The sequence below is a fragment of the Capsicum annuum genome, chromosome 7, assembly GCF_002878395.1.
Source record: "Capsicum annuum cultivar UCD-10X-F1 chromosome 7, UCD10Xv1.1, whole genome shotgun sequence".
Lineage (NCBI taxonomy): Eukaryota > Viridiplantae > Streptophyta > Magnoliopsida > Solanales > Solanaceae > Capsicum > Capsicum annuum.
Window position 1 is genome coordinate 221,900,232 of NC_061117.1, and position 24,217 is coordinate 221,924,448.

Consider the following 24,217-nt stretch of genomic DNA (forward strand, 5'->3'; position numbering starts at 1 on the left):
ATCGAACCTTCAACCTCTGATTAAGAGATGGAGCAACCTCATCCACTGCACCACAGTTTTGAATTACTACAAGCTAAACATTTTATCTCATGCCTCAAAATAAAAAAGAAAGAAAGAAGAGTCGAAGTGACAGTACAATATATAATAAAACAACTCAATAAGCTGCAAAAAAAAAACATCAAATTGAAAAAGCAACTAGAAATTCCCTTTTCAGCTTTACAAATTTGAGTAACCCCACTACCATAAGGTAAATTATTAAAATGATATTTTTTTCAATGTTATTTTGACTTTACAATAAGTGTTTAATTAATATTTTTTATCTCAGTCAAACATCATAAGAAGTAAAAGTACTTTTGATCTAAAAACACCTAAAACTAATCAATCCAATACAGGCTCAAAATCAAATGTTTATACAATTAAATTCAATCAAAAATATAAATTGCTTACTCTCAATTCATAATTTCATACTTTATAAACATTTTATTTGATTTGATTAATTTCTTTTTATGATTTAGTACTTGAGTAATTTTCAAATGCTCATTCTATTCTGAAATACAATAATACATATCTAGTGTTAGTCGTACACGATGAGATATGAAAAGGGTAAAGTGTGCATAAATCTTTTCTCTATCTAAATTATCTTTGATAGATTTCGGCTCAAAGCAAACGTATGAAATATAAGGAGAGTAGAGTCTGCATAAATTTTTTTTCACTGAACGATTTTTAATAGACCTCATTACAAAGCAAATCTATGAGATTTGAGGAAGATAGTACAAACCTTCTCGCTGCTTAAACGATTTTCAATAGATCTCGGTTCAAGGCAAACCTATGAAGTATGAGAAGAGTAGCGTATGCATAAGATTTTTCTCTATCTAAACGATTTTTAATAGACCTCGTCTCAAATCAAACCTATGAATTATGAGGAAGATAGTAAAAACTTTCTCGCTGCTTAAATTATTTTCAATAGACCTCGGCTCGACACCAACGTGTACTAAAATATACTTTTAATGAGTATCTTTTATTTTTATTTTCGTTCTCATCAATTTTATGAAAAAAATATTTCAAAATCAATATTTTATTATAAATACTACTTTATAATTTATTTTTAGATTCCACCATATTCCATTTTATCCGCTACCCTTTCAGGTGCCTCTGTCTGCCACTTCAAATATTTCAACTATACACTATTTTAGAAACTACTTTAATTAAGCGAACCCCACCCCCCTCTCCCACGCCCACCCCTCCACCCCACCCCAACCAAACTCTAAATTCAAATTTATTTATTTATTAATTTATCCAAACGGTTCCTTCAATCCAAATCATCCTACAATATTCATACCAAACATGATAAAATTTTCAAATTTTCAAATCCATTATTTTCTATTTTTGTTTCTATCTGAACGGCAGTTTTTGTTTTTCTAAAAATAAAAAACCAACCCCCCTTTGCCCCTTTTCTCAATTTCATAAATAAAATAAAATAAAAAATGAATTTCTCATCATCATATAGTATTATTATCTATTTCTACCTTTCTGTCCATTAGGCATTTTCATTTTCATTTCCCCCCTCTGTTCTTCTTCCTCTATTTTTTTTTTTTTTTTTTGCATATCATGCAAATAAAATTAGCCTAAAAAGAAGTTATTATTTGTTTAATTTTTTTTTAATAGTTTTCGTTTTCCACAATCTTGTTCGGTGGGAAATTAAGAAAAAAAAAAAAGTTCTACAGCTCAGAGTTTTATTGGTTTTCGTAAAGTTTTTTTTTTTTTCCATATATTTTCCAAAAATCTCGAGGTTTATGCATTTCCTTTTGGTAATTTTTTTTGCTCTGCATTTTCTTCATTACAAGTTTGATTTTTTTTGGTTTGGTGAAAAGAAGCTGAATTAGGGTTTTAGGAGTTGTATTTTAGGAGCAATGTTGCTTCAGAAATTGTTAAAATTCGAATGAAATTAATTTTCTAGGTATAATTTTTACCCAAAAAAAGTTAAAAATGTTGTCAGTTTCGTCGTCTAGTATAGTTCGTAGTTCATTGGAAGAAATGCTGGATTCGCTCCGGCAAAGGGATGAAAATGAGAAGCCAAAAGACTTACCGCCGGCGTTACCAGCTAGGCCGAAGCTGAAATCGAGAACTAGGCCGCCGTCGCCGAAGCGAATGTTGGGAAGAAATTTGGTGAAAAGTGATGTTGAATTGGTGGAGAGGAAGGAGGAGGAGGGTAAAGAGGTGAAAAGGAATGATTTTGAGGGTATTAAGGTGAAGGAAATTGAAGATATCGAATCTCCTTACGCGATGGATGGAGTAAAGAGGAAGAGGACAAGGAGATTGTGTGATGTAAGTGAATGGGATGATCGTATGGATTATTTTGTTAAGAAGGTAAACGAATGTTAATGTTAATAAGTATACATTATGTTCAGTTTTTTACAATGTTTACTGTCTTAATTGCTTTGAATCGAAGGTTGGATATTCGATTAGTTATGATTATTTGCAAATAATGTAGGTATTTGGAGAATGGTAGAGGTAAAGTCTGCGTACATTCTGTTGTTGTTGTTGTAGGCATTTGGAGAATATTTAGTTGAAGTTGAAAAAAGAGTATTTGGAAGTTGAGCTCAAATGACAGACTCCAACTATGTCAGATTTATGTGTAATCAATGTCTTATTAATTAACGTGATTCAATTGTGGAATTTTGCAAAATGTTAAGGGGTTTAGTTGGTAGACAATCCATATGAGTCTGGACAAATTATGACGACAAGGGTAACTTGTAAGGTTCACATAGAGTAGTTACCCCATTTTGTTGGACACCTAAGGTAATGCATCTCTGCAGTATTTTCAGTTCATGGGTTTCTAGAAATTAGTTTTCCATTAAGTTATTGTGTGTGTTTATCTAGAAAGTTAACATTTTTGACTAAATGATGAGTAAAAATTGTAGCTGGTTTTAGCTCCCGTGGTTTCGTCATGGTGTCTTGTTTATTTAAAATTGTAGCTGGTTTTAGCTCCCGTGGTTTCGTCATGGTGTCTTGTTTATTTACTATTGGATGATTTCTGAGTTGTTCTCAGATGGTTATGTTATGTAACTAATAGCTATATTTAGTTGGCCACACTTAACTTTTACGCTCTGTTTTCAGAAGCTTCACATCTGGTGTCGCCTAAGGAATGGGCAATGGGTATCGGGACAGATTCAATCAACTTCAGGAGAGAAAGCTATGGTATTACTTTCTGATGACAGTGTAAGTTCACATATTCCTGCTATTTCCTAATGATAGATATTTAAAGTTAGCAGCTGCAATTGGACTTAGACTTCGTCATACTGTAGGTTGTGGCATTGCCTGTTGGAGATGTATTACCTGCTAATCCAGATGTTCTTGAGGGTGTGGATGATCTCATGCAACTTAGTTATTTGAACGAGCCGTCAGTTCTTCACAACCTTCAACACAGATATGCACGGGATATAATATATGTATGTAATATTAAACTGAATTTATGCCTCATATGTAATTTCATGTCTCTTCTCTTTTAATTTTTTTGTCCCCTATGCTTGCAGAGTAAGGCAGGGCCTGTCTTAATTGCGATCAATCCGTTCAAAGACATCCAGTTGTACGGGAATGAATTTGTTACAGCTTACAGAAAGAAGCTCTTGAATGATCCTCATGTTTATTCTATTGCTGACACTGCCTACGATCGAATGATGGAAGGTTTTCCTCATAACCATGTTCATCCTTATTATTTACAAAAGCTCCTTGTTAGCTCCTAAAAACTTTAGATGCAAGCTGACTCTTATTTTTTTTGCTTTATCTTTTGAATCTTGCAGATGATATAAGTCAATCTATTATTATAAGGTTGGCGAAAGTGCTTCTTTGTCATTTTTGGGGATGAAAGTGTGTATTTCTACTCTGGTTCAGTGACCGATGGCTTAGATTGTAATCATCAAGTAATCGTGGTTTTAATGATTTAGAGGAGCTAATTTCTTTTCATATCATACAGTGGGGAAAGTGGATCTGGGAAGACGGAAACAGCAAAAATTGCAATGGAATACTTGGCTATGCTTGATGGAGGCAGTAACGGGATAGAGAAGGAGGTGCTGCAAACAAGCTACATATTGGAGGCCTTTGGGAATGCCAAAACTTCCAGGAACGACAACTCCAGTCGATTTGTCCGTCTCTACGCCTGATCCTCTTTTTCTTCTACTTTTCTTTTATTCGAGGAGGGGAGTGGTGGACTGGGAAGTGGAGAAGCTTATTTATGTTATTTCCCCGTTTGTTGCACTTTTTCTTATGGTTGTCCCTGATGGATGCAGGGAAAGTTGATTGAAATGCATTTTAGTGCAACAGGAAGGATATGCGGTGCTAAAATACAATCCTGTAGGTGTAATTGTCCTTCGGTTTTCCCAGAAGAATGCTATTTATTGTAATTGTCTTTTGATAATTGTGACTGACTTCGTAACATCTTTGTGCATGTCCAATGCTCAATGCTATAAATATGAGTAGTACTTCTTGAAAAGGTGGGGTTCTCTTCTCCTCTCTACCATGGATTCCTTGTTGTAGTCATATCATACTTTCACAATTTAAATCTTTTGCAACATAATGTCTTCTTTGGGCAGTCGAGAGCGGTTCAGCTGGTCAATGGAGAGAGGTCCTATCATATCTTTTACCAACTATGTGCAGGGGCTCCACCTACTTTGAGAGGTCTGTAGTTGATATTGGACTTTTGATTGTATATTTTTGTTGCTTATTTCACTCGTAGGACTTACATGGATTTTGCCTTGCCCAGTGTCTTCACTGTCATAACAACTACTGTTATTAATGCTGTGTGGTTAGAATACCTGAGATTTTGAAGTTACAATAAGTCAATATAATAGGATACAAGTGTAAAGTAGCAGTCACAAAACTGTAGTGTTTCCAGCAAGACGTTAAACATGGAAGTGGAACGAGGACAAGGATTTGAATCCCAACAGAGGCAACAAACCTATGACTTCTCTTACATGCTAGGTTTGGTGGGTCAAGTTACTCGATAAAAATATGTTCTGGTGAGAGGATGCATACAACCTGTGAAACATGAGAGCAGTGTGCAGGTTAGCCTGGACGTTACTGGTAAAAGAAGTGGAAGTGGAACTTTCGAGCAGAAAAATATAGAAGTTATGCATTCAGTTTATAAATTATTTATAAAGTGAGAAATTTTTGTTGGTGTCAGAAAACCCTGTTGAAGTGGAAGTTCTTTCAATATTATGTGTCTATAACTTTTTAATTTACTAGCGAGGATAATATTTAAGAGATTGAACTTTCCTTTTTTGGTCGTGCTCTATAAATTTTCTGTTCTCGCTTTGCAGTATTTAGAAGTCACAACCGCTTCATTCTAATAAATTAGTTAAAGATCCTTTTTTTAAAATAAATTAGTTAAAGAAAATGCAGAATATGTCATTTTCAGAACTTTTATTTGATTTCTCAGATAAACTTAAGTTAAAAGGTGCATCAGAATACAAATATCTCAACCAGAGTGGCTGCTTGGTGATCCATGGTGTTGATGATGCCGAGGAATTTCGTAAGCTTCTGGTGAGCCTTTAGGAATAAGACATGGTCAACTTATGTTTAATTTCTGTTCTTTCAGTTCAATGTTGTGCTGGATCTTGTTTATAATTATTTCCTTTGTTTCTCTCACTTTCCCAGGAAGCCCTAAACACTGTTAGGATTTCTGAAAGGGATCAAGAACATGCTTTTCAGATGATTGCTTCAGTTCTATGGCTGGGAAATATAACGTTCCAAGTAATTGACAATAGCCATGTTGAAGTTGTGCAAAGTGAAGGTGAGCTATCTCGTCAATGTAGCAGTTTAGCTAATGGCGATCCTCTTGAAATTTTGTTCTTTCTGAAAGTAATAGCAGAGATGATTTTTAAAATATCATACATATATAAGTAGTCACACAGTCCTGGTCAATTGTAAGTTAGCTTTCCAACTGTGAACATCTAGACTTGACTTTTCTTCAGCATCTATATTGTCGGTTTCAGCTTTAACACTTTCTTCCCGTTTGAGTGATGGGCAGTCTATCATATTTCGCCTTTCCAGTTGGTTGCTTTAACTCCAGAAGTTCTCTTCGTAACTCCATTACTCTGCAGTATTGACTATTGAGGGTCTATCTTAGGCTTTTCAACTTTTCTGAGACGGAGCATTTTACATTGTCATAAAGCCTCTGTTCACATTCATGCAAATATCTGCTGCATTCGCATGATAATTCTTTCCTACACTTCTTGTATGATCTTACTTTATACTTGTAAAGTTCCTTGCTTTATTTGTATGCAAGGTTTTTTAACTTTCTTATATTCCTTTATATCTGTGTTTGTATGGAGACCTTCTTAATCTGTTTGGTTTGTTACCATCTTTGACATTGCAGCTGTTGCAAATGCTGCTAGCTTGATTGGCTGTAATGTAAATGACCTCATAGTGGCTTTATCAACATGCCAAATACAAGCAGGCAAGGATAAGGTTGCCAAGAGTTTAACTGTGGAGCAGGTTAGTTGAAGTGCTTTTATATTTCCTCTCTTCCCGATTTTCTCTGACTTTCACATTTTCATCCTGATATTGACCAGAATATGCATTATTCACAATTAATTATTATAATATTTGAATTTAGCACTCCTATTTCTTCTCTTGACAACGTGACTCATTATGACTGATTCAGGCAACGGATAGAAGAGATGCGTTGGCAAAGTTCATTTATGCAAACTTGTTTGACTGGATAGTTGATCAAATGAACCGAAATCTTGCAATGGGAAAAGAACAGACGGGTAGATCCATAAATATTCTAGACATTTATGGTTTTGAATCATTTAAGGTAAATTGATCTGCAGGTGATTTTATGTTATTTACTATTATACTGCTTAGGAGGTTCCTTTTGTCCACTTTGACAGCCGCATTCCCTCTTTTCAGAAAAATACCTTCGAACAATTTTTAATAAACTATGCAAATGAGAGGCTCCAGCAGCATGTCAACAGACATCTATTGAAACTCGAGCAAGAGGTAAGCGTATCATTTTCCTTCCAAGTTCATCTCATTGCTTCATTCCTTGCCTCTTGAAAGATGGAAGAAATGAACAAGTCTCTTTCTGGTTTTGCATAAGTTGGAGTATAATGAGTGAAACTTCTCATGAAAACTGGAGCTGAGAAACTGTAGCTACCAAAAATAGCATGTGCCTGACGGCTGACACATGCTAAATTGACTAAGCCCCGAACTAACCGTCCCTCTTCCAGGCACAAAGCTCGTACCCGACTCTTCTCATGAAAAACTCAATACGACCAGTTCTACTATCAAATGTTTGTTCCTAGACTGTCTGTACAATCTGAAACACCAATATGTGCTTCCTGTATTCCCGGGCCGTGATTTCAATGTGTCAATCCCACGACATTCCAACATCTTCTCCTCTGACCGTGTCTTAAGGGGTATGGTTAAGAGTCCAATAGACGGCTCAACCGACCCCAATTATTCGGGAGATCTTGCACCATATGGTCCATGACCTCATTTAAGACTTAAACAGAGAGATTCCACTGAGAGTTTGACTCTTAAGAGACCAAAGTCCTACATAGACTTAAGGAATGAACAAAGCATTCAATCCAATCTACATCACCCGTCATCAAGGCAATCAAGCTTCAAGCTCTCAGCTTACTACTGTACATTCATTTCCTTTTTCATTTATAAGTTGACTTTACGTATCCAAAGGAAGAATTGTACAATCATGTATTTGAACTTTTGAATAAAACAATGCACTCTCTCTTCCCACTCTTTTTACCTTTTTTCCTATTTTAACCCAAGATAGGCAAAATGAGAATAAGAATCCTTTGTTCCAGAATTATCCGGGTGAACATTAAAATTTTATCATTTCAATTTTATTTCTCTTTGTAAGCTAGTACCCTACTTCCTGATAAATGTAGGCTAATATACTCTCTACAGAAACTCTTGTGGGAATTTAGATCTGGCTGCTGCAAAAATTTTGAAGTCACGCAGCAAAACACTGGATCGTTAGACTCAAGACTTTTCTCTCTGTAGTTATCTTGTGGCACTTTTGGGCTTTATACTCTCCTGAAGATATTCCTTGCCGCATCATTTTTAGATGTTGATGTAAGAACTGATGTTTTACATTTCAGGAATATGAATTGGATGGAATTGAGTGGTCAAAAGTAAATTTTGAAGACAACCAAGAGTGCCTGGACCTTTTTGAAAAGGTATTTTCTTTTGGTTCTTTTTCCTACTTTTTTTGGCGTCAGGAGCTTATATAATCTGACTACATATTATGCATCTAATATGTAGATGAAATGCATCTGGCGTCAGGAGCTTTTTCCTACTTTTTTTTGCGTTAGATGAAATGCATTTGTTTGTATTTTCACAAGTTCTATTTGATGTAGCTCCCACACGAAAATCTTCATATTATTTCTTTTGGGAGAAGTCTTGTATATTCTGATTACTCTATCCATGTTTAATTGTTGAGTCAGATGAAAAGGATAAAATGCTATCTGTTCACGTTGTCAGTACTCGCAAGTTCTATTTCGTATAGCTGCCAACCATAATTTTCTTATCGCTGTATTACTTCTTACGAGTGACGCCTTGAAAATGTGATATCTCGAGTATAAATTACCAATGTCAATCATAAAGGAGATCTCTGTATTTTAGCTACGCAATCTTCAACATGTATTTGAATGGACATTTCAGTTGATTGATGAATTGTCTTCATTTTGCAGAAACCAATTGGGCTTATATCTTTGTTGAATGAAGAATCAAATTCTGTAAAAGCTACTGGTCTGACCTTTGCGTGTAAACTTAAGCAGCACATCAAATCTAGCCCTTGCTTTAAAAGCGAAAAAGAAGAATTTTGTATTCGCCATTATGCTGGAGAGGTCAGTTTCTCTTATAAGTGCATTTTCTTGATCTTTGCAATAGTTTTAGAGACATTAAGTAGTATTTCAGGGCTTAAGCCGATACTTATGTAAACATAAGCTGATTCTCTTTATTGGGCATGTTTCTCCCTTGAATCTCCAAGTAAATCACACATTATAGTTGTCTAACTCTGAACTCTATAATTACTTATATGTGCTTTTCAGGTACGTTATGATGCAACTGGCTTCTTAGAAAAGAACAGAGATGAGCTGCATCCTGACATTATCCAGCTACTCTCATCAAGTGACAGCCACCTCCCCGAAGATAAAAAATTCTCAATTCCATCGAGTGATACAAGGGTGCCAGATTTTCACAAGCAAAGTGTTTCAACTAAGTTTAAGGTGGTTATTTTCTGAAATTTTCTACAGAACTCAATAATGCTGACAAACTAAACACTTAGAAACTAAAAGTTTCTATCTTGGAGTACTATGATAGTTTCTCAATATTGTCCTTTATCAAAATCTTCTGGCAGGATAATCTGTTCAAATTGTTGCAGCAGTTGGAAAATACCATGCCACATTTCATATGTTGCATAAAACCAACTGATAAGCAGCTTCCTGGCATGTTTGACAAAGATCTTGTCATAGAACAGCTCAGATGCTGTGGTGTTCTTGAGGTGGTTAGAATATCAAGATCTGGCTATCCCACTAGGTTAAAACATCAAGAATTCACAAACAGGTGACATACATGATCCTTAGTTTGTTACTGATTTGTTCTTTTGGTTGATTGTCAACTGATATGAATGCGGTATTTTAGGTATGACTTCCTTCTGCCGAAGGATAATGCATGTCAAGATCCTTTAAGTATGTCAATTGCCATTCTTCAGCAGTTTGGTATTCTTTCAGAACTGTACCAAGTTGGGTATACAAAGTTGTATTTCCGAGCAGGACAGGTGAGGTCATGGTTCCTTGTTCTCTTGCATGGATATGTTTTTCTTTTTAAAGAATTTGCGTCATTTACCAAATCATCCAAAAGAAGCTCCAGAAAGTTTAAATTTTTTCCAATCATTACTACTATATAGTGAAGCAAATAGTATGATAAAAAGAAAGAGCATGTGGTGTGTCAATGTGCACGCAAGCTGGCCCAGGCAATCTTAAAAAGAGTGTAGTGTCTTCGAAACTGGTGGCATCACTTTGAGGGTAAATCCTTTTTTTGGAGGCATATGTCTGTTTGGAGAAGGGTTTTGAGTAGTCAGATGCACATATCAGAAAGAACAATAAAAATGACTAGAAGTTATTGCTCATTGATATAACATATTTCCTCTGACATGTACCAACATGGGCTTCTAGTGAGGCAGTGCTTGTGTCTACTATTGAAGACTGGATTTCCTTTTGTGCCTATTCTGTGAACTTCTGTCTCTCTGACATGTAGATTGCTGCATTGGAGGATGTAAGGAACCAAGTTCTGCAAGGTACTCTTGAGGTGCAGAAGTGCTTTCGTGGTCATCGTGCTCGTCGGCACTTCCATGACCTGAAAGGAGGTGTAATCATGCTTCAATCATGTAAAAACAGATGTCCATCTTTTTTCTTTTCTTTTTATTTTTGATAAAACTATAGAAGGTGATATTCATGAAGAATGTTGTGTCCTATCATTTCTATAAGCATTTGTCCATTTCAAGACAATATTAGGCCCTGTTTGGTTATGAGTATTTTTCACCCGGTAAATTTTTTTCACTTTATTTTAAAAACAGCGTTTGGTTATAAGAATTCCAAATACAACTCTAAGTTGTATTTGGAAAAGTGGAAACAGGTGGATACCTGTTTTCACAAAAATTCAAAAACAATTCCAATTTATATTTATGGCCAAACTCAACTCCAATTCCAACTTCAAAATTTTTTGGTTTTCATGGCCACCTACTCTATAACTTCGAAGTTTTGAGCACTGGGGATTCCATAGAAAAAGAAAAATATATAACTATCATTTTTGTCTTTATAAAAATGAGTAGAAGAAAAACTACAATTACCTGCATTTTGAACCAACGTTGAAAGTTCCAAAAGTAACTACTGGTGTAAACCCAGGTCAATTCTAAGGTGATGCATCAATATAATAAAATGGCAAGCTTCCAATGTTGAATTGTACCTGATGTTTGATGTCAACATTTGTTGTTGTAGTTATTCGTGGTGAAATTGCAAGAAGGCAGTTTAATACTAAAGTGGTGTCTAAAGGAAAGGTTGCTCGCGAAGGAAGTGATGAGCAGCTGGTGGCTGTTGTGCAGATACAATCAGGTAAAGTTATTTGCATGCTATTTCTGTGGTTATGTCATGAAACCAAATATAGATTTATGTCTTCTTTTTTGCAGCTATTCGTGGCTGGTTGGCTCGAAGGGATCGTAGTAAACTGCAGAATTCAAAATTGTTAAATGTAGATACACGAAAAACAAGCCGAAAAAGGGAGGTCAAGGTACTTTGTGATAAAGATTCACACATATCCTTATTAGAAATCCTCGTGCCTCAGTTTTATTTTCTTAATAGACCTTATAATGGCATAATTAGTATTTTATAAAAGTTTTCCCATAATTTTTTATGTAACTCTTTTTCTTTCTTCGTTCAGAATTATAAAATCGGCTTCAGGACTAATATCTTTAAGAATTTGGTGGCCTGTTTCGTGAAGCCAGTTTTAGGTATTTCTTTTTTTTTTTTTCCTTCCTTTTTTTGGGGGAAAACTTGCAAACCAGTTTTGGGTATGCAACTGCTTTTCTGATTTTAGGATTCAGGGGAATCTTTCTTCATTTTTTTAATTCTTTCTTTGGAAGATGAAACGCTCTTGCTTCTCGAAAATGACGAGTGTTTGATCATTGAGATTGAAAGAAAAAGACAGTGAGACAATAGGTAGTAAGGCCTTTTTTTGTTATACGTTAGTCCTGCCTGCCCCACTCCCCTGTGGAAGCTAAAAGGGGAAAGGGAAAGGACAGCTAGTGAAGAGTCAGTGATGGAAGAACCAGGATAATGGCTTCATTTTTCATTCTTTCCTTTTCCCTATTTCCTATTGCACTGTGGCTAGTCACTCAAAGTGAAGTTTGATAATAACTTACATGCAAACAGTTGAGGCAATAATGCAGTCTCTGTTTTTCTTATTGATTGCTTGAGAATCTGGTTGCTGTTGTAATAAGTTAGAATTTCTTATGCAAGCAGGAGTTGCCTCGAGAAATTTTACCTTCTGTTGTAGAAGACCTCGAAAAACGGGTGGTAAAGGCTGCGGCAGCCCTTGAACAGAAGGAAAAGGAAAATGCTTCCCTGAAGGTACAAGTACACCAATTTGAGGCCCGGTGCTTAGAATATGAGGCCAAGATAAGGTCAATGGAGGAGATGCGGCAAAAGCAAATGACATCATTGCAGGTGAGTAAACTGAAATATGATCGTAGATAGTTCATTTTCTCTAGTACTTGGCATCTGTAGTTCTATGAATGCTCTACTGAAACCGTTAAGCTGTTTCTTCCCCCATCTCATCCAATTAAAGAAATAGTTTGTGAAATGATGTTTTTTTCTGAGATAGATAATTTCCTTTTTTATTACCGTGTCTCGTGCACGGAGGGGGAGATATCTGGTATTAGCATGCTTGCCATTATCTTTAATAAGAAGACGAAGTTAAATGATGGTCAAATAAAATGCGTCTTGATACATTTGTTTAAGCTTTGGAGTGTTTGTCTTGGGATTACTGTTACCAATAAAACTCTAAGTCAAAGTTTGATTGGCTATGTATGGTTTTTATAAAACTTGGGAGCTTGAGTTCCTTGAATCTTGTTCTCTAGCTCTTCCTAATTGTGCACGTGAAATAATTTTAAAAATCCTTGGAAGAAATACCATGGGTATATCTTGTCCAAAGTTGTAGTTCAGGTCCATTTTTACTCTGGATAGAACCTCCCATGTTGTAGACTGTGTAATAGCTAACCATTATGCTCATTTATATGACTTGAGCTACTACAATGATGTGATAGACATTTTTTTTGTATTTTAACTTGAGGCTGTCTATCGGAAACAACCTCTCTACTTCTTTAGAGGTAGTGGTATGGACTGCGTACACTCTACCCTCCCCAGACCCCACTTGGTGGAAATATACTGGGTTTGTTGTTGTTGTTGTTGTTGAACAGAAAAATAAAACAAATGACGAATGTGCATGTTGTCATTATGCTGCTGCATTGAACGTAATCATACTTCCTGTCCCGTTGAAAAAGCATCCGCAAGATGAAGAAAAGACAAACCTTTTTCATTGGCTGATCACCTTATCTCTTTCATCGTTCACATCAGCAAATCTTCTTCTGTTATGAAACTGTATTTCTACTGATCTCTATGTCTGGTTATAAACAACATTTCTATGGAATGAACGATGTGGCTGATGGTATTTTATTTTTCTACTGGAAGTTGAGTTTTATACTGGTGAATTCTATTTCTACATTTACAATTGAATGATGGAAATTCCTAATGTGGGGAATACATCAATTCTTTTGCTAAAGCAGGCTAGTCTAGCTGCAGCCAAGAACAGTCTTGGTGCTGGTGATACTACTGGTCGATCTGGAAAGCTTGAAGGTTCCCTATCTCCTCACTATTATGATTCTGATGATGCGACATCTATGGATACACCTGCGGGGCACACGCCAGTTAGATTTTCTAACCACAGCTTTGGTGTTGGAGCTAATAAAGAGGTTAACGGTGGTGTATCCTTGCTCAGCCACCTTACAATGGAATTTGAGCAACGGAAGCAGAATTTTGACAACGAAGCCATGGCAATTGTTAACTTGAAGCCAGGGCAGTTACATTCTATTAATCCTGCAGATGAGTATCGAAGACTGAAACACAGGTTTGAGGAATGGAAAAAAGAGTACAAGGCCCGGTTGAAGGAGATGAAGGCCAAAGTACATATGCTTGAAGGGAAGAATCGTAGAAAATGGTGGGGTAAGAAGAGCAAATGATTTTAGCTTAAAATCATTCTCGTTTTCTTCTTTAGGGTGTTAAACTGTATAGGTGATACTAATTTCCCCAACTATGGTTGATAATCTGGCAAAGTTGGTGGAGATTGTGGAAAATAGTGTACGCATGGATAAAGTTGGTTGATAATAGTGTACGCTCAGTTATGGATCCTCTGTGATCCCTCAGCTAGATAGTTTAGAGCTTGGTTGTGAATAGCCTGTTGTAGCAACAATGTTAGGTTGTGGAAGTACATTAGATAGCTTTCGAAAAAACGGACTATGAGTATTCTCGGTCCTCATGCTTTTTGTATTAGCAAATGTTGTAATTAGTTATTGAAAGATGGTGATCAATTGTAGAAAAGTGATTACTTGATTGTTCACCAATTCCTCAATGAGCATTCTTCTTGTTCTCCTTTCAACGTATCCCGAACTATTTGAAGCCTTTGTAAATTCACTATCGATTTGTATCCTAGTGGATGTTGCTGTTTGAGATCCTTGTGCCTATGGAGGTTGATTACAATGATCTGGAATTCAAAAAACACTACTAAAATCCCTACATTTATATGCTAGCAAAATGCTTTTATTGAGCTGAGGTGAACTTGAATGGAGTGATATACTAGATAGTGAATGTTTATGTAGTTTGAGGCATATTTATTGTAGTCATAAGAGTCAAATGAAATTCTACTGGCTCTAAAGTATGCATCGCATCCAAATATTTGCATTATGAATGATTTAAGTGGTACAATTATGCAAAGCCTCTATACGGAGGAAGTCAAAATGTAAAAATATTAAGATCCAGGAACAAACTTAGTTGCATAAACCCATGCATTGTTAGCAACAGGGTTGTCAAGGTGATCCAAGAGGTTCTCAAGTGGGCCTTTGCCAGTGACAATAGCTTGAACAAAGAATCCAAACATGGAGAACATAGCCAATCTTCCATTCTTGATCTCCTTAACTTTGAGCTCCGCGAAAGTTGTTGGGTCATCTGCTAGGCCCAGTGGGTCAAAGTACTGGCCACCTGGGTAGAGATCGTTGCCTTCGCCAACTCCAGGAAGCCCATTAATTCTGAAACCTTCTACAAGACCCATTAGCACTACTTGGAAGCCCAATACTGCTAGAATGCTTTGAGCATGGACAAGGTTTGGGTTGCCCAAATAGTCCAGTCCACCTTCACTGAAGATTTGGGCTCCTGCTTTGAACCATACTGGCTCCTTGAAGTCCACTTTCACCCATTTCTCAAGAACTTCTGGTGTAATACAACCAAATGCCCCTAGCATGGCCCATCTCCCATGGATGACCTACAATTATTATGCAATTTTAATCAACATCAATCGATTAACTATGTCTCAATCCTAAATTAATCGTCATTCATTAGATCTTTACTTTTTCTATCTTATTTTATGTGGCATGCTTAAGCTTTTGGTTGTTTCAAAAGAACGACAACTTTCTATATAATACTCTAATTCTAAACTTTTAAACTTACTAATAGCGAGATGAATTATAATCACACAAATGTGCCGTTACCTCTATTTTAAACAAACTGTACTTGCAAAAAGAAAAAGAAAGTACCTCAAGAGCTCTGTTCTTGGCAAAGGCCTCAGGATCAGCAGATAAACCAGCAGTGTCCCATCCGTAATCACCGGGGAATTCTCCGGTTAAGTATGAAGGAGTTTGAGCAGAAAATGGTCCTAAGTACTTGACACGGTCAGGTCCATACCACAAATCATTGCTCTAACAAAGACAATACAACACGTTAGTAGAAGCGGATACGTTATAGTTCCAACAGGTTCAACTGAATTAGGTACTTTTTACGCGAAACATAAGCATATATATGAAAAATTCATCAGAATAAATTTAGTAGTGAGAACATAAATATACTGAACCTATTAACTTTAAATTCTGAATCCGCCTAATATTCAGATAACTTAAGCATTATCTCAAAATTTACCATAGTGAATTTGCCAGAGCCCACGGAAACAACATCTCTAAGAGGGTTAGCATATTTGGTCTGGCCCAAGAATGGAGTTGCTCTAACAACACTGGCTGAACTGCTTGTTGCTGCCATTTCCTCTCTTTCTTAATTTCTCCCTTAATTGGACCTCACATTTTTACTAAGTTTGTTGCACAATATATATATTGAGGAATAACTGTTGGAAAAATCTGAAGGGTCCATCACAAATGTTACTTGTTCTTGTGTTTTATTATTACGTGGATGGTTGGGATTGGAAAGATTGACAATTGTGGTGTTAGATACTTTTTAAAGTTTTTGCATCAACCAATCAGAAGTGTTAAGTAGATTTTGAGTATCTCCATGTCATATCCTCCTATCCAGAGTTTTATCTTGCTAGAGCATTACTGTTTACTAATAATAACATTGTACCAAAAAAAGGTTCTATATAGTTGTTGGACAGGCTTTTCCATTTTCCTTTTCAATAACTCGAGTGCCCCGATTAGATTGCGTGCACAGTGACGGATCTACATAGGGTTCAGGGGGTTCGTTCGAATCCTTTTTGTCGGAAAATTATATTATTTTTACATGATAATTTTTTTTTTATGTATAAATAGTAGAGGTTGAACCCCCTTCGACTAGTCCGTATATGTACTACTGAACCCCCTCACTGAAAATCCTGGATCCGCCACCGTGCGTGCATCTCAACTAATTTTACAGGGCACATGTCATCAAAGGCGTATTCGAAATTTCGACAGGATGGATGTACTATTATGAAATTATTTTAAGCGTGGGTTCACACGTCTATATCTAAATATATTTTTTAAAAAATATAACACTATTATATATAATTTAGGGAGGAGAACATGAATTCACGTGAATCCAACGGTTGCCACCGTAGATGCGCCCCTGCATATCACCTAATAGTTTTGTTTTCATTGAGATTTAAACCTGAGATATCATAATTTTCAACATCATGTATGTACTACGAGACCTATAACCTTGAGTGCAACTTTTCGGGAAGAGTAGTATATCCTTTTTATTTATTTATTTATTTTAAAAGAACACTTATTTTGAAAAGTTAAGGTGCTCAACTAAATTCTCAATTAGAAAAAAAGAGCTTTTGAATAGGAGCAAAAATAGTCAAATTAAACTCACAACCTCAAGGTTAAAGCAAAAGATGCTTAGCGTCCAAGCAACTCCTACTTGTCAAGAGCTGAAGATGTCAAGTATGTGACATAATAATTTTGCTATACGGATATTTAACGTATATTTATGGATAAAAATACGGAAATCGAACCTAAAAGTTCCACCCATTCATTTTGTGGAAACAAAGAAGTATGTAGTTCCTCCTTACATGAGTATTGATTTTTTCAAGTTACGTCCATACGAGTACGTCTAGACGATTTTGAGATACAATAGGTATACATTAATAATACGTATGATTTTCTTGCAATAAATATATAATTATGGTTGTGAATTCATTTGTAGGAAGAATTCATGAAACGGAATCACCTACAATTAAATAGTATTCATAATCAGCCACTTTTTCCCTTATCGTTAGGTTACAACAATCAGAAATTATAATTTCAGCCAGGATAAAATTGTGAGATTAGTTTATTGTATGTTTGGTAAAATTTTTAGTTTTGCTATTTACGTTATGTAATATTCACGATAAAATAACAAAATTATACATTTACCTTTTGGCTTTTCCAAAGTCATTTAAGAGAGTAAAGTTAAAATTGAAAATAAATCCAGATTAGAATTGTTTAAATAAATTAAACACGTACGTATATTATATTATATACTGTATATCGTATTTTTAGTTCATGAACCAAATATCTACTAATAAAATATATTCACTAAATAATCCTATCATTATGTATCTTTCGTATTACAATCCCCACTTTATAATTTATGAATAGCTTTTTTGCAAACCAAAAAACACGTTATCGATTATCTGCAGTTATAGCTCAAGCAAGAACTTACATCTTTCAAAATAAGATTGGGAACATGTGTTTTGACCAATTCTCGTTAATTCATCTCACTCTTTTACAAATTATTCTTGATAATTATCATGCTCTAAAATCTTATTAGACCACATTCATTCTCAATTATGTTCAAACTGAAAACAATCAAAGAACTGTAAATTAGAACAATGTGAATCCAACGGAGATTCAAAGTTTTCATGAAGCAAACATGCAGTATCATCAATCTACTCAACCTCAATTCATCATTTTAAACCTTATCCGAAAGTTTTTTTTTCTAAAAAAAATTCGTATCAGCTTTTTCTAGCTATCGATATACCGTGATTGAAGCACGTAAATGAGAAATTCCCAGCCATACATTCTAAAAAAAGGCTATTTTTGTAATACCTCAAGTTTTCATGTTCTAAACCATTCAAAAGATAGCCCATGAAGTTAGCTTTCCAATGCCACAAGTCTTGCCCAAATCTGACATCGTGACAGAAAGTTAAGAAAATTTTCTTCCAGGAATCTGTCAGTTGGCCAGCGACCACGACTCACTTGACAACCCGTAACCAGACTTTACGAGTCGTTACAAGGAGTCGTAGTCACAACAGTAAGGGTCCGAAGTTTCAGCTCAGTGACCATGACTCCACTCCACGATTCGTAATCAGACATTACGAGTCATTGGGAGGGACTCACAGTCACAACAGTATTCAACCAAGAATCTCTTTCAGTGGTTACGAGTCCAGCACATGACCCGTAGTCAGATCTTACGAGTCGTTGTGTGGACCCGTAGCCTAACCAGTAAAAGATCAAAGAATCAGGCCTTAGACTACAACTTCACCCAACGACTCATAGTTAGTCGTAACGAGTCGTTAGGAGGCAGTCGTAGTCAGACCAGAATGTACCTAGGATCCCAGGACTTCCCAATGGGTGGTATAAATGACCCAAAGTCCCAATTCATAACATAATCATCAATTCCATCCAAGAGAAATCAAATAGGCAATTCCTTTCTTCCTCAAGAGAAAACTAGGGTTCTTCAAGCAAGTCCAATTTTTAAGAAGACTTCTTCAAGGCTTCTACTTCAGGTATGTGGGATATTCATCCGTGGGTCCCTTCCACCCATTGAATCCCAAGAACTCTCTAAACTTTCAAGTGTAAAATTCTTTTCTCTTTTATGGAGTTTCAAGTTAACCATGAATTTTATGAATCACCTCTCAACTGTTTTGATTCTAAATCATGAAAATATATTCCCTCATAATAAATTATGTTTTCATATGTTTGATAATGCAAATGTCTACATCATGATTAGTTCTTGAAATATGGGATGTTATTCATGATTTTTCCATATCATGAATTGTTTAATATTTATCAAGATCAGTTTGCAATAAACTAAATAGTACTGGTGGATTATGAACACCCGATACCTAGATATTCATGTATGTCACAGATGTCAGGTTACAAGTCATTTAGAGAATGCTTGTATCACTGAATTCGGAATACTATCATGTTTAGCATATGTCTCCTCGTGGTCAATCAAAAGAGGCATTGCAATTAGAATACAAGGAAGGGAAACATGTTGAGGAGGATGAACCAGACATACAGGAAAATATTTCTGAAGTTGGTGTAAAAGGAGATCTCTCACCAAGGCATGTTAGAGAGTTGAGAACTGGGAGAAAGCAAAATAAATTATTAAATGTTAGAAGCACAAGGAATAGTTCAGCTAAACCTAATACCTCCAAATGACATAAAACATAGTATTTTGAAACATAAGATCAGTCAACACACGGAATTCTTTTGATAGGGTGATTGATCTTAAAAGAGGGTATAAGCTGTCTTTTATAGCCCTCATGGAACCTTTCCAGGGGCCCAATGAAATAAAAAGTTATACAAGAAAGTTAGGCATGAAAAATGCTATGGTGAATAGTTCTTTAAAGATCTGGATCTTTTGGAGTGATGAATGGGAAGGAGCTGTAGCTAATGATAAACAACAACAAATCACCATAAAATTTACCCACTCAATTAACAAGGAGGAGCTCTGGATAACATCTGTGTATGTTAGATGTAATGCACTTGAGAGACTAGAATTGTAGGATAAATTAGAAGAGCTACATGTGATGATACATAAAACTTGGCTAGTGGGAGGAGACTTTAATGTCATTCTCAATGATTCAGAGAGGATGAGGGGTCTTGATGTCACTTATGCTGAGACAATTGATTTTGCACAATATTTGAACAACTGTGCATTATCAGAATTGGCATTCACTGTCAGCTCATTTACATGGTAGAATGGAAGGATAGAAGAGGCATGCATATTTAAAAAATTGGACAGAGTTCTAGGCAATAGTCTTTTCAATCAGTAAATTCTTAAATCTGAGGTTGAACATTTGATAAGATATGGTTCTGATCACAGTCCATTAGTGGTGAAGTGTCATGGGTACTGGGAAAGATTTCCAAAGCCATTCAGGTTCTTAAAATTTTGGGTTCAACATCATACTTTTATGGATATGGTTAAAGCTAATTGGAATATGCCAGTTGAAGAAAGTCCATTCCATATTTTTAATGAAAGATTAAAGAATATAAATAAAGTGCTTGCACAGTGGAGTAGAGACACCTATGTCTATATCTTTTATAAGGTGGCAACACTGGAAGATATAGTCAGGGTGAAAGAACTACAACTGGAAGTTAATGCTTCTGATAATAATAGAAAAGAACTAAGGAAAGCTGAAGAAGACTTAAGGAGATATTATCAGATTAAAGAGGAGTTTTAAAAGCAGAAATCAGGGATGGTATGGTTCCACGATGGTGATAGAAACACTAAGTTCTTTCAGAACTATGTTAGGGGCAGAAGGAAGAGATTACATGTTCAAGAAATAGAGAATGAACAAGGAGTTGCTTTGAGGGATCAAGAAAGCATTGGAGAAGAAGCAGTTAATTGTTTTAAAAAACAATTCTTGAAGGACAACACAAATGAAGGGTATGACATGCTCAAATATATTCCTCATATCATCTCAGGCAGACAACAAGAGGAAATGGACAAAACACCTTCAGAGGAGGAAGTGAGGTAAGGCTGTTTTCTCTTTAAGCAGTGAAAGTGTTGCTGGACTAGATTGATTTCCAGGAAAGTTCTTTCAAAGTTCTTGGGAGGTCATCAACAAAGATGTGGTAAACATGATTATTGCTTTTTTCTGTGGATATGAATTACCTAGATCTATAACTCATGTTAATTTAGTGCTTATCCCTAAGAAAGAGTCAGTTAAGAAATTTACTGACTTAAGGCCTATAAGTTTAAGGACTTATATTAGTAAGGTTATTTCTAAGGTGATTCATGAAAGATTGGTTGATCTGCCATCTCAGATAATTTCACAAAATCAGACATGTTTTATGCAGGGTAGGAGTATTGCTGAAAATGTCCTTTTGGCTTAAAAAATAGTTAGGGACATTTATAAAAGGAATAAGCATCATAATATTGTGGTTAAGCTAGATATGACAAAGGCTTATGATAGAGTTAATTGGATTTATCTGATCAAGGTGATGAGGAAATTTGTTTTTTTTAGAAAGAATCATAGATATGATTTGGAGGCTATTGTCTAATAACTGGTATTCAGTACTAGTTAATGGTAGATCATATGGTTTTCTCTATTCAATCAGGGGTCTCAAACAAGGGGATCCACTCTCTCCAGCACTTTTCATTATAGCAACAGAGGTTTTAATAAGGAGTCTCAATAGTTTTTATGAAGAACCTACTTTCATTGGATATGATATACCAAAATGGAGTGAAAACATAAACCATTTGTCATATGCAGATGACATAATACTCTTTTGTTTAGGGCATAAAGGGTTAATTAAGATGATGATGAAGGCTCTTGTGGAGTATGAGAAGGTGTCTGATTAGCTGATTAATCTCAACAAAAGCTTCATTTATGCTCATGAAAAAGTACCAATAATAGTAAAGAGTAGAATTAGAAGACTCACAGGTATTGCTTATGGCTTCTTCCCTTTTATTTACTTGGGTTGTCCTTTATATTATGGGAGAAGGAAGAAAAGCCACTTTGAAGATTTGGTCTAAAAAGTCAGAAGAAGAATTCTAGCATGGCACAGTAGATTATTAACTTATGGGGTAAGATATACCTTGATCAAGAGTGTGTTGCAATCACTTCCAGTTTATTTGATGTCAGCAATGAATCCTCCCAAGGAAGTAATTGAGCAACTATATAAGCTAATGGCAAAGTTTCTGTGGAGCAAGCAAGGGGTGTTAAGGGCAAGCACTGGATAGCCTGGGAGGAACTATGTATACCTAATGAGGAAGGAGGTATTGGATTAAAGTCATTTCACTCAGTTGCTGATGCTTTATTTGCTAAGCTTTGGTAAAATTTTAGGACATCAACAGGTTTACTTTGGAGTACATACATGTGGTACAAGTATTGCAAAAAGAATCATCCAGTGTTAGCTCAAGGTCAAGGTGCATCACTCATATAGAAAAAGATAATCTAAGTAAGGGAAGAAGTTGAGCATAATATTTGGTGGCAAATCAAGTCAGCAAGTTTCTAGTTTGACAATTGGACCAAACAAAGAGCATCATATTATGTTGAAGATTCTGATCAACAAGCAAAAGAAGTAGAGGTTAGGCAGTTCCTAAGGCATGGGAAATGGAATAAACTGATGCTCAGTTTATATCTGTCTGAGGAAATGGTGGGGTACATAATGGACAATATCAACCCCACCTTGCAAGCTGATGTAAGGGATAAAACATGGTGGATGGGAAGCACAAGTGGAATTTTTAGTGTGAAAACAGCCTGGGATTTACTAAGATTAAAGTATGAAAAGAAGGAGATATATGGCCTAATCTGGAGTAAGGACTTGCCTTTTAAGATTAATTTCTTCCATTGAAGAGTTTGGAAGGCAAGAGTTCCTACTGATGACAATTTAAAGAAGATGAAACTGAATGTGGTGTCAAGGTGTTGGTGTTGTGTGCAAGGGAAACAAGAGATAATGGAGCATTTATTTGTAACATCCTCAATAGCCTTACAACTATGGAGGTTCTTTGCTAATTTTGCAGGTATCACCGAGGAAGGAAGGCAACTTACACATCAGATGAAAATATGGTGGAACATGCAAGGGCCTAGGAAATTGCAATAGTTGTGTAGAGTTATACCAACAGTGATTATTTGGACACTATGGAAGAGAAGAAACAACATCAAACATGGAGGAAGCATGTCTCTACTTGCAATGGTTAATTAGGTAGAATAAATATTGATATACATGTTGAAGAAGAGATATAAATGGAGAGGAGAGTATCCAACAAGATGGGAGAAGATGATACAGTGGGTAATGAAATACAAGCCAAGGCTTTACTGTCAAGTAGTGAAATGAGAGTTACCAGAAATTAGCTTTGTTAAGTGTAATACGGATAGAGCATGTATAGGAAATCCTGGGATTGGAGCTTATGGATTCTGTTTGAGGAATGAAGAGGGAGATCTGTTGTATGGACAAGGGGAAAATATTGGTCATACAACAAATATTATTGTAGAAATGAGAGCAATACATGAAGAAGTCAGATACTATTGGGAACACAACATTAGAAAACTGGAAGTGGAATCAGATTCTTTGCTACTGGTCAAGGTTATTAATAATGTGTGGAAAGTCTCATGGGAGATGGTTGAGTTACTAGAGGACATACAAGGACTTAAAGAAAAAATAGAGATACAGGTCAAGCACAACTTCAGGGAAGGGAACTTACTAGGTGATTTCATAGCTAACTTAGCTATGGACACAAATGGCGAAATAATATTCAATTCTTTTCATCAAATACAATCAAAGGAAGAAAAGTCTTAAACATAGAAAAGAGACAGATACCAGCACTAAGGATACGGTCTAAATATATACAACCACATATACAAGTTTAGAAGGCAACATAGAGCACACATGGTATTGATTCTAAGCAACTACAGTATTTACAGAAGAAGAGGTCCTATTTTAGGAAACTTACAGCTGCAATCAGATTTGCTAAGCTAAGTTAGCACAAAATAAATCACCAAAAACAGAGTGGAACGACATCATCTTTAGCAGGGGTTTCAGAAGATCATCAGCAAGCTCAGGTGTTAACACAATAACAAATCTGTCCAACATCCACAACATTAAGAGCAGAAATGAAAGATTTGAAGAAGACATATGGATCTTTGGATGGATTCTACCTCAACACCCCATTCACCTACACATCAACACAATTTTAATGATAGCTTACAGATGCAGATGCAATCAACGAAGACGCAGTTTACCTTGGCCAAGAGACATTTCTCGTATTACACTTAGCTCACAAAAATTGAGGAAACATGGTGGATTTCAACCGACAGCAAGGGCTAAGGAGGCAACATGAAGTTAGAGATGTAGATTTGGAAAGTCAGCTCAATTTAAACGAAGCAGAAGTTGAAAATGGATGAAGAGCAACTTGCACCTGTAAGAAGTGAAGATTCAGCTAAGATACACCATGGC

The 24,217-nt window shown here is 35.8% G+C and overlaps 3 protein-coding genes across 5 annotated transcripts; 2 read left to right on the top strand and 1 right to left on the bottom strand.

Annotated features, from left to right (window-relative positions):
• Positions 1–1,419: 1,419 nt before the first annotated feature.
• On the top strand, positions 1,420–14,190 carry LOC107878707 (myosin-2). Of its 3 annotated transcripts, none has more exons than XM_047415609.1 (24): positions 1,420–2,367; positions 3,118–3,219; positions 3,306–3,449; positions 3,534–3,684; positions 3,801–3,828; positions 3,974–4,142; positions 4,287–4,350; positions 4,477–4,490; positions 4,590–4,674; positions 5,435–5,538; positions 5,653–5,788; positions 6,374–6,492; positions 6,662–6,814; positions 6,910–6,999; positions 8,121–8,198; positions 8,712–8,867; positions 9,072–9,248; positions 9,380–9,585; positions 9,664–9,799; positions 10,279–10,408; positions 11,019–11,132; positions 11,207–11,307; positions 11,458–11,527; positions 12,039–12,242. In XM_047415609.1, the coding sequence occupies exons 1-24, from the start codon at positions 1,987–1,989 to the stop codon at positions 12,113–12,115; spliced, it is 2,985 nt and encodes a 994-aa protein (XP_047271565.1). In that variant the 5' UTR covers positions 1,420–1,986; the 3' UTR covers positions 12,116–12,242. The 3 variants fall into 3 exon arrangements, with proteins under 3 accessions (XP_047271565.1, XP_016581285.2, XP_016581286.2); XM_016725799.2 differs by lacking the exon at positions 11,458–11,527 and adding an exon at positions 13,358–14,190 and having other exon boundaries at positions 1,423–2,367; XM_016725800.2 differs by lacking the exon at positions 11,458–11,527 and adding an exon at positions 13,361–14,190 and having other exon boundaries at positions 1,430–2,367.
• Positions 14,191–14,508: 318 nt separating this feature from the next.
• On the bottom strand, positions 14,509–16,110 carry LOC107878708 (chlorophyll a-b binding protein 13, chloroplastic). The gene is made up of 3 exons (XM_016725801.2): positions 15,759–16,110; positions 15,380–15,541; positions 14,509–15,108 (listed from the first exon to the last, which is right to left on the bottom strand). The coding sequence occupies exons 1-3, from the start codon at positions 15,873–15,875 to the stop codon at positions 14,599–14,601; spliced, it is 789 nt and encodes a 262-aa protein (XP_016581287.1). The 5' UTR covers positions 15,876–16,110; the 3' UTR covers positions 14,509–14,598.
• A 6,897-nt stretch (positions 16,111–23,007) lies between these two features.
• On the top strand, positions 23,008–23,560 carry LOC107876913. Its single transcript, XM_016723729.1, has 2 exons — positions 23,008–23,053; positions 23,151–23,560. The coding sequence occupies exons 1-2, from the start codon at positions 23,008–23,010 to the stop codon at positions 23,558–23,560; spliced, it is 456 nt and encodes a 151-aa protein (XP_016579215.1).
• The last annotated feature ends 657 nt before the right edge of the window (positions 23,561–24,217 follow it).